At 36.9% G+C, this 18,903-nt stretch overlaps 1 protein-coding gene across 3 annotated transcripts in view; it reads right to left on the bottom strand.

The window, feature by feature from the left end:
* Positions 1–11,207: 11,207 nt before the first annotated feature.
* The window catches only part of DRAM2 (DNA damage regulated autophagy modulator 2), a 30,327-nt gene continuing 22,631 nt past the window's right edge, over positions 11,208–18,903 (bottom strand). For 2 of the 3 annotated variants that reach the window (XM_068963661.1, XM_068963664.1), the window contains 4 exons: positions 16,643–16,820; positions 16,035–16,117; positions 15,319–15,411; positions 11,208–14,830 (listed from right to left, as the gene is read on the bottom strand). In XM_068963661.1, coding sequence (XP_068819762.1) covers positions 14,723–14,830; positions 15,319–15,411; positions 16,035–16,117; positions 16,643–16,820 — 462 coding nt within the window. In that variant the 3' untranslated portion in view covers positions 11,208–14,722. The remainder of the gene's footprint in view (positions 14,831–15,318; positions 15,412–16,034; positions 16,118–16,642; positions 16,821–18,903) is intronic. The other variant, XM_068963662.1, reaches the window with a different exon arrangement.

Raw genomic sequence — 18,903 nt, 5'->3', positions numbered from 1 at the left:
TTTTTTAAGAAACACAACTTGCCTATTTTTTTCTTTTGATATCTGTATCTTTGCTATCACGTTCTGGAAACCATTGCTAAAACCAATGTTTTAAAGGTTTTGTCCTGTTTCTTCTAAGAATTTCATACTTTAGGTCTTACATTTATGTTCCTGATACTTAATAATTTTTGGATATATTGTTAAGGGTCCAACTTTTTTCTTTTACATAGGGATACCCAGTTTTCCCAGAACCATTCATTGAAAAGACTGGCCTTTACCCATTGGATGGTCTTAGCAACTTGTCAAAAATCATTTGACCATATATATAAGGATTTATTTCTGGGCTCTCTCTTCTACTCTATCAGTCTATATAAGTCTGTCCTTATGCCAACACAACACTTTTGGATTACTGGTACTTTGTAATAAGTTTTGGAAACTCTGACTTTTTTATTTTTCATGACTGTTTTGGCTTCTCAGGTCCCTTGAGATATATGATTTTTAGGTTTTTCTACTTCTGCAAAAAAAAAAAAATACAACGTCATTTGCATTATGGTAGGGATTACATTGAATCTGTAGATCACTTTCAGTAGTATCAACAATTCAAAGTAGTTAAGTCTTCCTTCCAATCCATCAATATAGGATGTGTTTCCATTTATTGACATTTCCTTTAATTTCTTTCAGCAGTATTTTGTAGTTTCAGTATACAAGTCTTTCATCTTTTTTTGCTAAATTAATTACTAAGTAATTTTTTGTCCTCTAAATTTTTTATTAGTAAACTTTAATTTTTAGAACAATTTCAGATTTACAGAAAAATTGAGCAGATAGTACAGTTTCCATATGTCCCATCCTGTGTATTATATTTCCAAATTAATTACTAAGTATTTTAAAATTCAATTTCAAACTGCTTTTATAATATCCCTTTCAGATTGTTCATTGTTAGTGTAAAGAAATGCAACTGGCTTTTGGGTGTTGCTTAGCATCCTGTTCCTTTGCTGTATTAATTTATTAGTTCTGAGTTTCTGTTGAATGTTTAGGGTTATTTACATATACATTAAATCATGTAATATGCAAAGCCATGATTTTACTTTTTTCTTTCCAATTTGGATATCTCTTATGTTTGTTTGTTTTTTATCTTGCCTAATTACTCTGGCTAGAACTGCCAGTACTGTTTTCAATAAGATAGGTTAAAAGGGCATCCTTGCCTTGGGCCTGGTCTTATAGGAAATGCTTCTCTTCTTTCACCAACAAGTTTCACAGTGAATTTTTCATAAATGGCTTCCACTTTGTTAAGGTAGCTTTCTTCTGGGCTTCCCAGGTGGTGCTAGTGGTAAAGAGCTCACCTACCAATGCAGGAGACATAAGAGACTCAGGTTCGATCCCTGGGTTGGGAAGATCCCCTGGAGGAGGGCATGGCAACCCACTCCAATATTTTTGCCTGAAGAATCCCCATGGACAGAGGTGCCTAGGGGGTCACAAAGAGTTGGACATGACTAAAGCAACTTAGTAGGCATGCACACAGCTTCCTTTTACTCCTAGTTTGTTGAGAGGTTTTATCATGAAAGGGTGTGGAATTTTGTCAAGTTCTTTTCTTGCATCAAATGAGATGTTCATGTGGGATTTTCCCCTTTCAGCCTATTGATATGGTGTATTACATTGATCAGTTTTCGTATGTTGAACCACCCTTGCTTTCCAGGAGTAAATTCCACTTATGACGTCCAATCCTTTAAATATGTAGCCAAATTCTGTTTCTTAGTATTTTGCTGAGAATTTCTGTGTCGGTGTTCACAACAAATATTGGTCTAGTTTTCTTATTATAGAGTTTGTCTTGGATATAAGAGGGATGGGGGCACAGAATAAGTTAGGAAGTGTACTCTTCTATTCAATTTTTTTTTAATAAGTCTGAGAATTGCTGTTAGTTCTTCTTTAAGTGTTTGGTAGAATTCACCAGTAAAGCAAACCATCAGGTCTAGGGTTTTTCTTTGTTGGGAGATTTTGATTACTGATTCATCTACTTAATACTTTTAGGTCTATTCAGATTTCTTATTTTTTCATGGTTTAGTCTTGGTAGATTTTGTGTTTCTATGAATTTGTCCATTTCTTTTCAAAAAAATTTAATTGGATTTTAGTTGATTTACAATATTGTTAGTTTCAGGTGTATAGCAAAGTAAATCAGTCATACATATAAATATATGCACACCTTTTTTAGGCCATTACAGAGTATTGAGTAGAGTTCCCTGAGTAAGTGATGAACTTGGATATTTAACTGAGATTTCTACTCAAAGTGTTGAAGTGGGCTGGTTCCTCTTTATAGCTTATGGTAAAACATGAAGAAAGGGATAAAGTGAAGATGAAGTTGATACGCAAAACGTAGCCAGGACTTAATAATTTTGAATAGTCTCAGCTCATCCATAATTTAAAAAAGCAAAAACAAAAAAAGCAAACATGCTTTGACAGAACATTAAGAGTGTGGCTGAACAATTATTTGATAAAGAGGCTACATGTGTGCTACAGACTAAGTGTGTCATTCCAACTCATATGTTGACTTCACATGATATTTGGAGATACAGCCTAAAGGAGGTGATTAGGTGATGAGGATGGAGCCTTCATAATGGGGTTGGTGTCCTAAAGAAGACACTCCAGAGAGACCCCCTTCATTTTTCTGCCATGTCAAAGTGTCAGTTGCTCAGTCGTGTCTGACTCTTTGCAACTCCATGGACTGTAGCCCACCAGACTCCTCTGTCCATAGGATTGTCAAGGCAACAGTGGAGTGGGTTGCCATTTCCTGCTACAGGGGATCCTCACCACACAAGGTTCAAACTCTGGTCTTCTGTATTGCAGGCAGATTCTTTACTGTCTGAGCTACCAGGGAAGCCATGTGAGGACACAACAAAAAGACAATTATTAATCAGGAAAAGGATCCTTGCATGCACATGTGCTAAGTTATTTCGATTGTGTCCAACTCTCTGCGACCCTATGGATTGTAGCCCATAAGGCTCCTCTGTCTATGGGATTATCCAGGCAAGAATACTGCAGTGGGTTGCCATACCCTTCTCCAGGGGATCTTCCTGACCCAGGGATCACACCCATATCTCGCATAGTCTCCTGCATTAGCAGGTGGGTTCTTGACCACTAGTGCCACCTGGGAAGCCTGAAGAGGTCCTTCAGTTCAGTTCAGTCGCTCAGTCGTGTCCGACTCTTTCCAATCCCATGAATTGCAGCACACCAGGCCTCCCCATCCATCACCAACTCCTAGAGTTTACCCACTCATGTCCATCGAGTTGGTGATGCCATCCAGCCATCTCATTCTCCTGTCCCCTTCTCCTCCTGCCCCCAATCCCTCCCAGCATCAGAGTCTTTTCCAATGGGTTAACTCTTGGCATGAGGTGGCCAAAGTATTGGAGTTTCAGCTTTAGCATCAGTCCTTCCAATGAACACCCAGGACTGATCTCCTTTAGAATGGACCGGTTGGATTTCTTTGCAGTCCAAGAGACTCTCGAGAGTCTTCTCCAACACCACAGTTCAAAGGCATCAATTCTTCGGTGCTCAGCTTTCCTCACAGTCCAACTCTCACATCCATACATGACCACTGGATAAACCATAGCCTTGATTAGACGGGCCTTCGTTGGCAAAGTAATGTCTCTGCTTTTCAACATGCTGTCTAGGTTGGTCATAACTTTCTTTCCAAGGAGTAAGTGTCTTTTAATTTCATGGCTGCAATCACCATCTGCAGTGATTTTGGAGCCCCCAAAAATAAAGTCTGACACTATTTCCACTGTTTCCCCATCTATTTCCCATGAAGTGATGGGACCAGATGCCATGATCTTCGTTTTCTGAATGTTGAGCTTTAAGCCAACTTTTTCACTCTCCTCTTTCACTTTCATCAAGAGGCTTTTTAGTTCCTCTTCACTTTCTGCCATAAGGGTGGTGTCATCTGTATATCTGAGGTTATTGATTATTTCTCCCAGCAATCTTGATTCCAGCTTGTGCTTCTTCCAGCCCAGCGTTTCTCATGATGTACTCTGCCTATAAGTTAAACAAGCAGGGTGACAATATACAGCCTTGACGTACTCCTTTTCCTATTTGGAACCTGTCTGTTGTTCCATATCCAGTTCTAAATGTTGCTTCCTGACCTGCATACAGGTTTCTCAAGAGGCAGGTGAGGTGGTCTGGTATTCCCATCTCTTTTAGAATTTTCCAGTTTATTGTGATCCACACAGTCAAAAGTCTTTGGCATAGTCAATAAAGCAGAAATAGATGTTTTTCTGGAACTCTCTTGCTTTTTCCATGATCCAGCAAATGTTGGCAATTTGATCTCTGGTTCCTCTGCCTTTTCTAAAACCAGCTTGAACATCTGGAAGTTCATGGTTCACATATTGCTGAAGCCTGGCTTGGAGAATTTTGAGCATTACTTTACTAGCGTGTGAGATGCATGCAACTGTGTGGTAGTTTGAGCATTCTTTGGCATTGCCTTTCTTTGGGATTGTAATGAAAGCTGACCTTTTCCAGTCCTGTGGCCACTGCTGAGTTTTCCAAATTTGCTGGCATATTGAGTGCAGCACTTTCACAGCATCAGATACCAAAAATGCTGGCCCTTTGATTTTGGATGTCCCACCCTCCAAAATTGTGAGAAGTATTTATGGTATTTTTATAGCAGCCAAAATGGACTAAGAACACCAGTATTATTCATGGAAGTAATTAGCTGTCTCAGCTTAAGTCAGGAATAGAGATGGATTATACTCATTACTCCTAGCTTGGACTAAGGGGAGACAGAGATGAGACAAAATGAAAGCAGGCTATTAGACTTCTGTTCTGGGGTACTATAGAATTGAATGGCAGAGTTGTATATCTGTCAACATGATTTATCCTTCAAGAAAATGGAAGAATTACTTTGAAGATAATTCAGAGATCAGTACAGGGCTGCCTGACACTGCCACTGTTGTATCATAGGGCACAGGTCCAGGTGTCAAGATTGTTTCTTCTTTGATTCCAAATGGCATAGCCACCTCCATGGTTTCTGCAGGCCAGATTGCTGCCCAAGGTTGTAAGGAGAAGACTGACATCTAGGCATCAGGCTGGACAACCTCCCCAATGGGCTTGGAAGACAGAGTACTGAGCCAAACAGAATTATTCTCCAGTCTTAAAAAAATCTAATGGAATGTTGCTTGCTAGGTTTTCATCTCATTTGGAAGCAGTGACTCCTGTCTTCTGATTTCTCCTTTTTAGAATAGAAATGTCTATCCGATGTCTGTTCCACCATTGCATTTTGGAAGCAGATCTTATCTGATTTCACAGGCTGACAGTTGGATAAGAACTTTGATTCAGAGTGAATTAGACTTTGAGTCTTGCTAATCTGATTTAGATGGTATTTAGTTAAGACTTGAGATTTAGAGTTGATGATGGAATGGTTAAGATGTTTGGCTGTTGTGATGTGGACACATGTATTTTGCATACGAGAACGTGAATTTCAGAGGTCTAGAAAGTGGAGTGCTATGAGCTGGACTGTGTATCCTCAAACTTCATATGAGCTTCCCAGGTGGCAACAGTGGTAAAGAACTCGTCTGCCAGAGCAGGAGGCATGAGACACAGATTCGATTCCTGGGTTGGAAAGATCCCCTGGAGAAGAAAATGGCAACCCACTCCAGTGTTGTTGCCTGGTGAAGCCCAGGGACAGAGAAGCCCGGTGGGCTACAGTCTATAGGGTCACAAAGAATCAGACATGACTGAAGTAACTTAGCAGGCAAACTTTGTATGAAATCCTAGTCCCGTTCCACAAAACATGACTGCTGTTGTTGTTATTCAGTCGCTCAACTGTGTCTTAAAGAAGGAAACAGCAACCCACTCCAGTATTCTTGCCTGGAGAATCCCATGGACAGAGGAGCCTGGCATGGGGTTGCCAAGAGTCAGACACAATTTAGTGACTAAACCACCAGTTGTGTCTGACTCTTTGCAACCCCATGGACTGCAGCACACCAGGCATCCCTGTCCTTCACTACTTTCCGGAGTTTGGTAAAACTCATGTCCATTGAGTCACTGATGCCATCCAACCATCTAATCCTCTGTCATCCCCTTCTTCTCATACCCTCAAACTTTTCCAGCATCAGGGTCTTTTCTGATGAATAGAATCTTTACAAGAGGTGGCCAAATTACTGAAGCTTCAGCTTCAGCATCAGTCCTTCCAATGAATTTTCTGGGTTAATTTCCTTTAGGATTGACTGGTTTGATCTCCTTATTGTCCAAGAGACTCTCAAGGGTCTTCTCCAGCACCACAGTTCGAAAGCATCAATTCTTCAGTGCTCAGTCTACTTTATGGTCCAGTTCTCACATCCACACATGACTATTGGAAAAACCATAGCTATGACTATATATGGACCTTTGTCAGCAAAGTGATGTCGTTGTTTTTCAATATGTTGTTTAGGTTTGTCATAGCTTTCCTTTCGAACAGCAAGCATCTTCTAATTACATGGCTGGAGACAGCAACCACAGTGATTTTGGAGCCCAAGAAAATTAAGTCTGTCACTGCTTCCATTTTTTTTCCCCATGTATTGCCATGAAGTGATGGGACCAAATGCCATGATCTTAGATTTTTGAATGTTGAGTTTTAAGCCAGCTTTTTCACTCTCCTCTTCACTTTCGTCAACAGGCTCTTCAGTTCCTCTTCTCTTTCTACCATTAGGGTGTTGTCATCTGCCTGTCTGGGGTGGTTGTTATTTCTCTTAGAATTGTTGACTCCAGCTTCTGATACACCAGCCGGCATTCAGCATGATGTACTCTATGTAGAAGTTAAATAAGCAGGCTGACAATATTCAGCCTTGTTATACAGCTTTCCCAAACTTGAACCAGTTCATTGTTCCATGTCCAGTTTTAACTGCTGCTTCTTGACCTGCATACAGGTTTCTCAGGAAGCAGGTAAGGTGGTCTGGTATTTCCATCTCTTGAAGAATTTTCCACTTTGTTGTGAACCACACAGTCAAAGGCTTCAGTGTAGCCAATGAAGCAGAAGTAGATTTTCTGGAATTCTTTTGCTTTTTCTACGATCCAACAAATGTTGGCAATTTGATCTCTGTTTCCCCTGCCTTTTCTAAATCCAGCGTGTACATCTGGAAGTTCTTGGTTCACATACTGTCAAAGCCTAGCTTGAAGGATTTTGTGCATTACCTTGCTAGCATGTGAAATAAGCATAGTTGTGTCATAGTTTGAACATTCTTTGGCATTGCCCTTCTTTGGAATTGGAATGTAAATTGACCTTTTCTAGTCCTGTGGACACTGTTGAGTTTTCCAAATTTGCTGGCATGTTGAGTGCAGCATTTTCACAGCATCATCTTTTAGGATATGAAACAGCTCGGCTGGAATTCTGTCACCTCCAATAGCTTTGCTCATCATAATGCTTCCTAAGGTCCACTTGACTTTGCTTTCCAGGATGTCTGGCTCTAGGTGAGTGATCACGCTATCGTGGTTACCTGGGTCATTAAGACGTTTTTGACACAGTTCTGTGTATTCTTGCCACCTCTCAATCTCTTTCGCTTTTATTATGACCTTACCATTTCTGTTTTATTGTGCCCATCTTTGCATGAAATATTCCCTTGGTATCTCTAATTTTCTTGAAGAGACCTCTAGTCTTTGCCATTCTATTGTTTTCCTCTATTTCTTTGCTCACTTTAGAAGGGTTTCTTATCTCTCCTTGCTATTCTTCAGAGCTCTGCACTCAGTTGGGTATACCTTTCCCTTTCTCCTTTATGTTTTGCTTCTCTTCTTTTCTCAGCTATTTCTAAGGCCTCCTCAGACAATCAATTTGCCTTCTTGCATTTCTTTTTCTTGGGCATGGTTTTGGTCATCACCTCACATACAATGTTATGAAACTCCATCCATAGTTCTTCAGGTACTCTATCAGATCTACTCCCTTGAATCTGTGTCACTTCTGCTGTATAATCATAATAAGGGATTTGATTTAGATACCTGAATGGCCTAGTGGCTTCCCTAGTTTCTTCAATTTAAGTCTGAATTTTGCAGTAAGGAGCTCATGATCTGACCCACAGTCAGCTCTTGGTTTTGTTTTTATTGACTGTATACAGCTTCTCCATCTTCAACTGCAAAGAATATAATAAATCTGATTTCAGTATTGACCATTTGGTGACATCCAACTGTAGAGTCATCTTTTGTGTTGCTACAAGATGGTTTTGCTATGACCAGTGTGTTCTCTTGGGAAAACTGTTAGTCTTTGCCCTGCTTCATTTTGTACTCCAAGGCCTAACTTGGCTCCAGCTGTCTCTTGACTTCCCACTTTCACATTCCAATCCCCATGATGAAAAGGACATCTTTTTTTTTTTTTTTTGGTGTTAGTTCTAGAAGGTCTTATTGGTCTTCATAGAACTGTTTGACTTCAGCTTCTTCATCATTAGTGGTTGGGGCATAGACTTGGATTACTGTGATGCTGAATGACTGTAGATCATATTAATTAAAATGAGGCTGTTAGATTGTGACCTAATCTGAATGGTGTCGTTATAACGAAATTTGGACACATTAAGATATGCCAGTGATGTAAATGCACAGAGACTATGGGTGAAGACACAGCAAGAAGGCACCAAACTAGAAGCTAAGGAGGACTCAGAAGAAATCAAACCTGCTGACACTTTCAACATGAAATTCCAGCCTCCAGAATTGTTAAAAATAAAATAAAATAAATTTTCTATTCAAGCCACATAGTCCATGGTATTTTGTTGCGAAAGTATTGGTAAAGTAATATAGATGTATACCTCACACAAAATTTTAGTTATTTTGTTTTCCTACCAATTTACACATAATGTTAACATTCTCTATTCTATGGAAATTGCTTTAAAATTTCTATTTCAGATTAAATCAATTTTGATAAATTACATATTCTTGAGAACTGCTGAAAATGTCAAATTTATTTCTATAAATTTATGCAAAGTATTCTCATTAACATTTTTGCTTTTTCAATTATTTTTCCTGAATAGTTCTCATTTTGTACATTTTAATATTTTTAAAAAGGTTAGCTAAAATTTTATGTATTTTACTAATTTCTCCCCACAGCACCAGCTAATTGTCTGTTCTTCTATTTTCTTCTTTTATCTTTTCTTATTTGAAATAATAGTTCAGTATGAGGAACTGATAACTGTATACACCTATCATACCATCTACTTCAAGATGGAGAATGTTTGCATCATCCCCAGTAAAAAAAAAATTATATTAGTTTACTGGGATTGTCATAACAAAATATCACAGACTAGGCAGCTTCAACAAATTTATTTTTTCAGTCGTGGACACTAGCAGTTTGAGACCAAGGTGTTGGTAGGGTTGGTTTCTCCTAAAACCTCTATCTTTGGCTTGTGGATGGCCATATTCCCCCTGTGCCATCCTATGGTCTTCTCTCTGTATATGTCTTTGTTCTAATTTCTTCTTATAAAAATGTTAGTCATATTGGATTAGGCACACCTTAATGACCTTCACTTAATTATCTCTTTAAAGACATTCTCCACATAGATTATCAAGTCTGAGGACTTCCAAGTTAAAAATAGAAATTGTGGAGAGACACAATCAATCTGTAACAATCTCCTAAACCTCTTTCTAGTAAATTTTTCCCATAAGAATCACTTTCTGACTTCTATTTACCATAATTTCACCTGCTATTTTGCTTCAAATAAATTATACATATTTGTGTGTGTGTTTTTCTCCATACAATGCTTTTGTGATTCATACATGTCATTGTACATATCTGTAGCTTATCTCTTTTTACTGCCAAGCAGTATGCCATTGCATAAATATACCTCAACTTATTTATCCATTTTCTTACTGATGGTCATTAAAGTTATTGTCACTCTTTAATTATTATTGATTGGTGGGAAGATCCTTGTTAGTTTTCTTGTGAACATGTTTTCATTTAAGTAAATTCCTATGAATGGATTTTTCAGGGTCACTAAGTAGATTTAGTTTAACTTTAGAAGAAACTACCAAAGCATTCTCCCAATTGGTTTACCAGCAAGACAAGAGGTCCAGTTTCTGTCTTACCAAGATATGGTACTGTCAGTCTTTTTTATTCTAACCATACTAGTGGGTCTATAGCAGTTGTGACATCTATTTTCATTACTCTGATGTGTGCATCCTTTTCTTGTGTATTCATGTCCTTTATTTCATGAAGTATCTTTCTGCCCTTTGCACATTTTAAAAAAACTGAACATGCACTTTTTATGTTCTCTATATATTTTGCATACAAGTTCTTTGTAAACTGTAAATATTGTGAATATGTTCACCCAATCTGTGGTTTGCCTCTTCAGATTCTAAGGGGTATCTTTTAAACATATTTATTTTGGGTTGTATCGGGTCTTTGTTGCAATATGTGGGATCTTTTGTTGTAGTGGGTGGGCTCTGCTGTGGCATGCGGGCTCCAGAATCCTTGGGATCTGTAGTTTCTGGCATGTGGACTCTCTAGTTGAGGTGCCTGGGCTTAGTGACTGTGATGCATGGGTTAAGCTGCCCTGCAGCATGTGTGATCTTAGTTCCCTGATCCAGAATTGAACTCTCATCCTCTGCATTGGAAGGCAGGTTCTTAACCACTTGACCACCAGGGAAGTCCCCAGGGGGTATCTTTTGATAAACAGAAATCTTAAATTTTGAAAAACATCCTTCATATAATTTTCTTTTGTGTTGCTAAGAAAGCTTTGCCTCCCCTGTGTCACCAAGATGTTTTCCTAAATTATCATCTAGAAGCTATACAGTTTGGACTCTTTCTTGAAGGCCTGAGATAAACCTTGATATGTCTGTACAGGACCAAGAAAAATGTTGCAGCTCACTGTTTTCTACTTGGATATTCTGGTGTAAGATCATCAGTTGTTGAAGACTTTTTTCTCATTACCTTTTCTGGGACTCCATCTGAAAATAAACTGACTATGTAGGTATGGTCTATTTTAGGATGCTATCCCATTTTACTGGTGTATTGGTCTATCTTTATGTCAATAACTATACTGTTTTATTTAACATTATAATACATTTTGAAACCAGACAGCCCAAGACATGCAATTTTTTCAAGATTGTTTTGACTATTTTAGACGCTGTGAATTTCAAAATTTTACAATCACCTTGTCAATTTCATCATAACTTATTACATCTGAAATATCCTATTTCCAAATAAGGTCATATTCTGAACTTCTGGATGGACGTGACTTTGCGAGAAATATCATTCAATATAGTGTATCAGTCGGCCTAGGTGTTTATCAATTTTATAATTTCTGAAGTCTCACTTTTGATTTGGTTGATTTTCTGTTAATTTCCATTAACTTTGGAAATGTCCTCAGTCAATACCTTTCAAATATTTCTTCAGTACCATTTTTATCTTCTGAAACCCAATTATAAGATTAAGATCATATAATTTTGCCTTCAAAACTCAGACATTCAATTCTTTTTATTTTTGCTTTTTTTCTTTGGTTTCCAGGTTTTATACTTTCAACTGCCCTATCTTTTAGTTTACATCCTTTCCTCTGCATAGTCATATCATACTCTAGAATTATTTTGCTTTCCAAATGAACATTTCTCTGCTGAAATCCCCCCTTTTCATGCATGTTTTCTACTTTTTACTAGCTCCTTCAGCACTTTTATCATAGTTATCTCCCTCTGATAACTGCAACACCTGAGCAATCTCTGAGTTTGCTTCTATTGACAATTTCCTGTCTGTATCAAATTTTTCTGCTCCTTTGAATGATTGTATAAGTTCTGACTATATGCTGTATATATTCTATAAAAGAACAGTAAGTATTAAAAATGGCAGTTGCCTCCCAAAAGGGGAATGCCTATTTTGTCAGGTATATAGAATGGAAGGTTAGTTAACATGATTTACAGTTGAGGTGGAGATGAGCTTTGTTACTGCTAGTTTGATTCACATGATTCTACTGGAATCTTTGTGCTTTTCATTTGAGCTGCCAGTTATCCAAACATGGGGAATTTCTCTCTGCCCTACATTCTGACTATATTTTAGAATTTCTGAGGCATTCTCTTTATATTCTGTTCAAGCCTTCTGAGTAGGTGAATTCTCAGATAAACTGTATTTCAAATTACCATGCCTTGTGGAGGATACAACTGTTTACGTTGCTAAGACCAATAATGCCTCAGAAAGACCTTTCCTTCGTCTTAGATCTATTCTACATTCTTACCTTTCTAATAAATACACTGTTTTAAAAACCAGCACTCTGGCTGGTTGAAAAAAAGACAATATTAGGGCAGTAATCCAACATTTATTCAATTTCATTTCATGGCAAGTCTGTATAGAACACTGCACAAGAAAAGTTGTCTTTCTCTTTCATAAATCCACTGAGTATTTACAGCATGACACTATTCTAGAAATAGATTATCTTGGAAAGCAGGATAATTAAAAAGAGTTCTTACATTATATTAGATATCTAGGTTGATATTCTAAAATCTGATTAAAAGAGAATTAGTTCAGGCTCCTACATGTTAGTCTGCCATCTCCTAAAACCCTGTTCTCATCAATAAACAACTGATGTAAGGAGAAAAGGTTGGGAAACAGCATTCTCGTTTTTTAAAATCATAATGCTGAAATAGACACATCCATTTCATTTACATTTCATGACTAAAATTCATTCTTCTGCCTATACTTAACTAAAAGGGAAATGTTGTCTTGCGTGTCTTTAAGAACACAGGAAACAGTATCCGTTGATTTTGTCGCTTAACCTCCTATTCTCAAAAGTCTACATGCAAAACAAAATTCATTGAACTACCTTACCCATTCATTCAAGTTATTAATACTACTATCTAACAGTGTTGGCAAGGCACACTTTGAAGGAGGGTATGGTTAGCTTCCATTACTTCAGGCTTAAGATAAGGGATGAAGGCAAATTCAAAAATTTCTATTTATAATCTCTTTTAAAACATTCATATTTTCAGCCCATGTTATTTCTAAGGGTAAAAGTTAAATAATGAAATTAAAATACTATTCAAGTAATATTTTTTGTTTTTAAAATAATTTAAAGTTGTTAATGTACCTCTAAGTTCTAATATGGAAGCACAAGTCCATGTTCTTCCTTGTGCCATCTTGCCCCCACATAAACTATAATTTTATGAACTTTATCTGTTTCCTTCTTACCATACTGTGGTCCTTCACAACTTAGATTACAGCCTCCTTGAGGGACAGCAGTCAGGACTAGATACTGTTTCACAGATATGGTTGCACATGATGTGGTTGCACATGATGAAAATCAAGATTTTCAGAGGCATGAAAAAGATGTTTTATGGTTTGTACTGAAAATTTTTTTCATTGATGTCAGATTTCAATCAGTGTTTACTGAAATGTTCCCCATGTTCACTGTTGCTTTATATAGCTAAACAGTATTGTATTCCATTTTCTAGAAGTATAGAAGTCTTCAGAAACATTTACCTTTTTACAACCAGAAAGCTTTTCATAATTGAGATCTATGGTTCTACTATATAACCATCTTCCCTTAATTGCTCCCTCTTACACTTTAAACTTTTCCTTACCATCTTTTATTCTGGCTATGGACCCACTTCTTCTAAAAAGAAAAACTTTGTTAATCTTCTTCAGAGATTCTTTCGCAAATCAGTTGATCACTGGGTACCTTCCAGATGAGTGTTTTCTTCTTCTGAATTTTATCTGGGATCTGTAAACCATTCTTTATCTGCACAGATAAGGATTCAAGTAGAAGTGCTCCAATTACTTGCATGTCCAGAGAGAAAATTATTTTGGTGGGTACATGTATCATAATTACTCTACACCTAGTTTTTCTGGATTGCTGTTTCTATCCTTTAGAATTGGGGTTCTACAAAGATCACATCCCATTAAAAAAGGTCCAACATCTGTTCAAGGTTTCTTTTTCAAATAATTATAATTTGCTATAAATGAAATCTTAAGAAATTCTTGAGTGCAGTTTGAGGTGACTTTTATATTAATTATACTTGCTGTTATTCACAAACTTCTCAGCCTAGTGTAGGAACACTGACCACTGTTCTATACAAAACGCAACTGGAGTACATTTACCTACAGCTATTTTTTCTATTCATTAGTAATTAAAATTTCACATCAGAGACTAAGCTTCATGAAACAAGTGTGAGTGAGCATGTGTGATAGACCATTTAGCATAATATCCGGCCTTGCGGCAGGAATCAAATCAATATCCACAGAATATCTTGTGCAAAGCTTATGCAATTAAAGTGCTCATGTGAATTCAGGTCTACTTCCCTTTAAAGTTGGATTCCAGAAGAAATAAATTTTATAAAGACTGTATGAAATGTATTAACATGGTAAAACTATAACTTCAAAACCCAATTCTAAAGGAGCTGTTGAGCATTGCTGATTATTTGGGGTCCTGAAACATTTCTCTTACATAAGTGCTCCAAACAAAACATGAGTTTTAATGGTTTTAAAAATGTGAAAAATTGGATTTTGCAGACTGCTTGGTGCAGTTCTGGTTGCTTCTCTTAAAAAAAAAAAAGTAGAAAAAAATATACAATTTTGTAGTCCTTTGGTTTTACTTTCTGGGCTAAAAAAGTATAGGCATAAATGTTTTTACATGATCCTCTTGAAGATGTCCTTTAAAATAACATCAAATGTCTTAATTCACGTCGCTTGATTATCAGGATTCTTTCATGTCACAGTCAGCCTTGATTAAATGGTTGAAAACTTCAGAGCAGAATAAGTAACTTTCACGAATATCTCCCCAATCCCTGAGAATCATAATCACGAAAGGTATATTTTCTCGTTTCATCATACATCTCTGGAAAGTAGCCATGTTCGTTCATTGTTAACAGGGCAAGGAGCAGTGTCATAAAGGGTTAATCCATGTAAAGTGGCTTCGACCCGTAAAGAAATTTTCTGGAACAGAAAAGAAAATTACATATAGAAGTTTGCTCCTTAAAGACAGATAACATGTTCAGTATATTCTGGGAATATCTTGGGATCCAGAATGTAAACCAATTCTAATGAAGAACAAGAGAGAGATGGCTGTTGTACTGCCAAAAAATAAGCTTCTTTCTTCAGAAGTTCCTTGGTTTTCTCTGGTTTCTATGAAGAATCAATAAAACTAAATGTTGAGGATGGCCTATATAAATGTAGCCTGAGTTGATAAAAACTCTGAGAGAATATCTGCAAATTTAATTGGTTTACAACCCTATTTTCAAGGCTTAACCTTGCTAAAAGAACACTATTTCTCAAAGCACAGAAACAAATCACGTTAGAAGCTCCTCTTCTGGCTCACTCCTTAAGAAGCTAATTTTTGAAAAGGCGAGAGAGTTGCCTATAGAAAGTTTCTTATTCCACCAAAGGAAGTTTGACAGCATATATCTGATTCTACATTTTCTTACCTGAAAATCACGAATGTAAGTCAGGAAAAAACCAAAGAAGGAAAGTGACATAGACCATTCTGCTGCTGTAGTAATCATGTGAAGCACATAACCCTGAAGTGACAACAACAAAAAAAGACAGTTCTGTGAAATTTCATTCATATGACCTCAAATAAAAAACCTGTAATATTTATAAACCAATCAGTATTCTGAAATATCAACCCTTGATTTATTTGACATATCTCTAGAATTAAAGGTGGACATTAAAGACATCCTAAATGACCTATCACATTTTCATTTATAGCAAGTAAAATTTTCATTCAAATAACTAAGAACAGGAGAACTTAACTCTACAACCAAGAAGTTACTGCCTTTTCCAAAGTCATGAGCCATTAAATGCCACTAAAAAAGTTTAAGTAAACAATGCTCAGGTTAATAGGTGGCTCAGTGGTATAAAGAATCCGCTTGCAATGCAGGAGATGCAGATTCGATCCCTGGGTCAGGAAGATCCCCTGCAGAAGGGAATGGCAACCCACTCCAGTATTCTTGCATGGAAAATTCCATGGACGGAGAAGCCTGGCAGGCTACAGTCGATAGAATCCCAAAAAGTTGGATATGACTGAGCAACTGAACATGCACACATGCAAAAAATGCTCATGACAAACTTGATACTACATTTTGAGCATTAAAATATGGATTCTGATTAGGAGTATCTAGTAAATTATTTCAGTTCTTACTTTGTCCTCAGGGTTCCAGTGGAGTTTCTGTACTATATCAGCACCAAAACTGCCATTGTACAAAAGTGATGAGCAAGTCAGCACTATTAAAAAGAAATAAGTCAAGGAAGAATCTCAAGGAAGACCTGCAAGTTTAAGTTAAACTCAAAATTAAAAACAAATATCTTCAAAGATCTAAAAGGATCACACGTGTATTTGTTTCCAAGGCCCAAAACCATTTTCTTAAAGACTTCATATTACATGGCATTAGTAAAATTTAAAATGTGCCCAGATTATTATGAAATGCTTTGCAGAGTCAGTTTCTCTTTGCTCAATAAACTCTTAGTTCTATCATAAGCTTTTGCTACACAATTGTTCTTAAGGAGGAAATCAACTCATCTTTCCTATCTTTGAAGTGAGTATGATTAGGCTAGACATTATCTTTGCTTCTCACTCAGTTACCATGTCCCAAGTAAAAATTTGAATTTCATGATTCAAATTAATTTAGGATTTAGTAAACCAAGAAGCTCACCCACAAAAGGTCTGTTTACAACATGTCAACAGTGTTCACTTAAATGTTGTTGTTCAATTCCCTTTCAAGGATAGCCACATTTTACAGCAAAGGATACTGCTAAATGCACTTACTCCACACCAGATAACCAATAACAGTCTGATCCAGAAGACTTGTTTGCCGTGAATTTTGGGCTGCATTTGGTAGGAAAGGATAGTCTGAACAAACATATATAACGAGCCCATACCAAATGTGAGCACAGCTCCACACACATGTACAGCAAAAAAGGTGGTTTTCTGAGAGGTAAAAGGAAGAAATAAGTCAATAAAAGAAACTACAAAATCGCAAACACAGTATTTAAAAACACAAGTCCAGCAAATTCAACAGGACATTCACTGAGTAGGAAAGCTATGTAGAATCTACAGATTATTTCCTGAGATAATTTTCTCTCAGTACTCAGCATAAACCTGAAAATTACAGTCATCCAAATTACTTCATATGCCACTAGTGAAAACATGACAGTAATTACTCATTTACTCATGCTTATTTGGGTGCCACTTATGTGTCAAGCTACTGTTCTAAGCATTCAGATATATGAGTAAACAAATCAGATAAAAATTTGGCCCTCACAGCTTACATTCAAGTGAAGGAAAACAAACAATAAAAAATAAACTTTAGAAATAATTCCATATATGTTAAATAGTGATATGGGTTATAGAAAAAGAGTAGAACAAAGTAAAGAGAACTAGGATGGCTGGGAATGCAGGAGGCAAGGAGTATCAACTTAAATTTAAATAAAATCTAAATACAATTTAAAGGTTCAAGAAATTAAAACATTCTTCCTTGTTTCTAGTTTGACTTGTTTTGATAAATTATACAATAAGGGATTAGCATAAATTGCAAATTTTTTCTCTGTTGCCTTACTCTTTGTTTTTGAATTAATTTATTGTTTTCCTTTGCCTTACTCTCATTAATATCCCCTTACATTTTACTTTTTACTATATATGCCCCCATTTAAAAGTGATGACAGTAACTCCCCAAAAATTCTATTATCAAAGCCTTTGGTTGAAGTATTAGGTTGGTGAAAAAGTAATTATGGTTTTGGACCACTGCAACTAGGCTCAAACATATCTTTATTAATCAAAATAAGAACCATCACAATGACACATTTTTACCAATGAGAAATAAGTTTGTTTATTCCTGTAGCATAAAAATTCTTGCCGTGAGATTCAGTGAACTCTTGGAAAGCATTTTCTGCCTCCTGCTAGTTGTGGAAGCATTTTCCCTGAAAAAAGTTGTCGAGATGCTTAAAGAAGTTGTAGTCAGTTGTCAAGAGGTCAGGTGAATATGGCGGATGAGGCAAAACCTCACAGCTCAATTTGTTCAACTTTTGAAGTGTTGGTTATGCAATGTGCAGTTGGATGCTGTAGTGGAGCAGAACTGGGCCCTATCTGTTGACCAATGCCAGCTGTAGGCACTGCAGTTTTCATTGCATCTCATCTATTTGCTGAACATACTTCTCAGATGAAATGGTTTTGCTGAGATTCAGAAAGCTGAAGAAGTTCAGCCAGGCAGCAAGCAGACCACCAAACAGTGACCATGACCAAGTCTGGCTTTGGGAAGTGCTCTAGAGCTTCCTTTCAGTCCAGCCACTGCACTGGTCATTTCCCATTGCTGTATGAAACCCACTTTTCATCGCACATCACAATCCAATTGAGAAACGGTTTGCTGTTACATAGAATAAGAGAAGACAACACTTCAAAATGATGACTTTTTTTTTTTTTTGCAGTCAGCTCATGAGACACCTACTTACTGAGCTTTTTCACTTTTCCAATTTGCTTCAAATGCTGAACGACAATAGAATGGTTGGCACTGAGTTCTTCGGCAACTTCTCGTGTTGTTTTAAGAGGATCAACTTCAGTGATCCTCTCAATTGGTTGTTGTCAACTTCCAACAGCCAGTCACAGTGCTCCCCATCTTCAAGGCTCTCGTCTCCTTTGCAAAATTTCTTGAACCACCATTGCAATGTATGTTCCTTAGCAGTTCCTAGGTGAAATGTGCTGATGTTGCAAGTTGTCTCCACTGCTTTACGACCCATTTTGAACTTGAATAAGAAAATTGTTCAAATTTGCTTCATCTAACATAATTTCCCTAGTCTAAAATAAATATAAAATAAACAAGTACTAAGTCATTAGCAAAAAAAAAAATAGTGTATAACATAATCACATTTACTTAAGAATGTATTTCAATATCAAACAGCAAAGTTCAACAATGCAAAATCACAATTACTTTTGTACCAACCTAATACAGTTTTCTAAACTGATGCTGCCTGTGTCAGTTGGTTGACAAGATACCACACAGCAGGTGGTATGAGGGTAT

The sequence above is a fragment of the Capricornis sumatraensis genome, chromosome 2 (assembly GCF_032405125.1).
Source record: "Capricornis sumatraensis isolate serow.1 chromosome 2, serow.2, whole genome shotgun sequence".
NCBI classification, from domain to species: domain Eukaryota; kingdom Metazoa; phylum Chordata; class Mammalia; order Artiodactyla; family Bovidae; genus Capricornis; species Capricornis sumatraensis.
The sequence above is the reverse complement of the archived record's forward strand: the minus strand, read 5'-3'. Positions and strand labels throughout refer to the sequence as shown.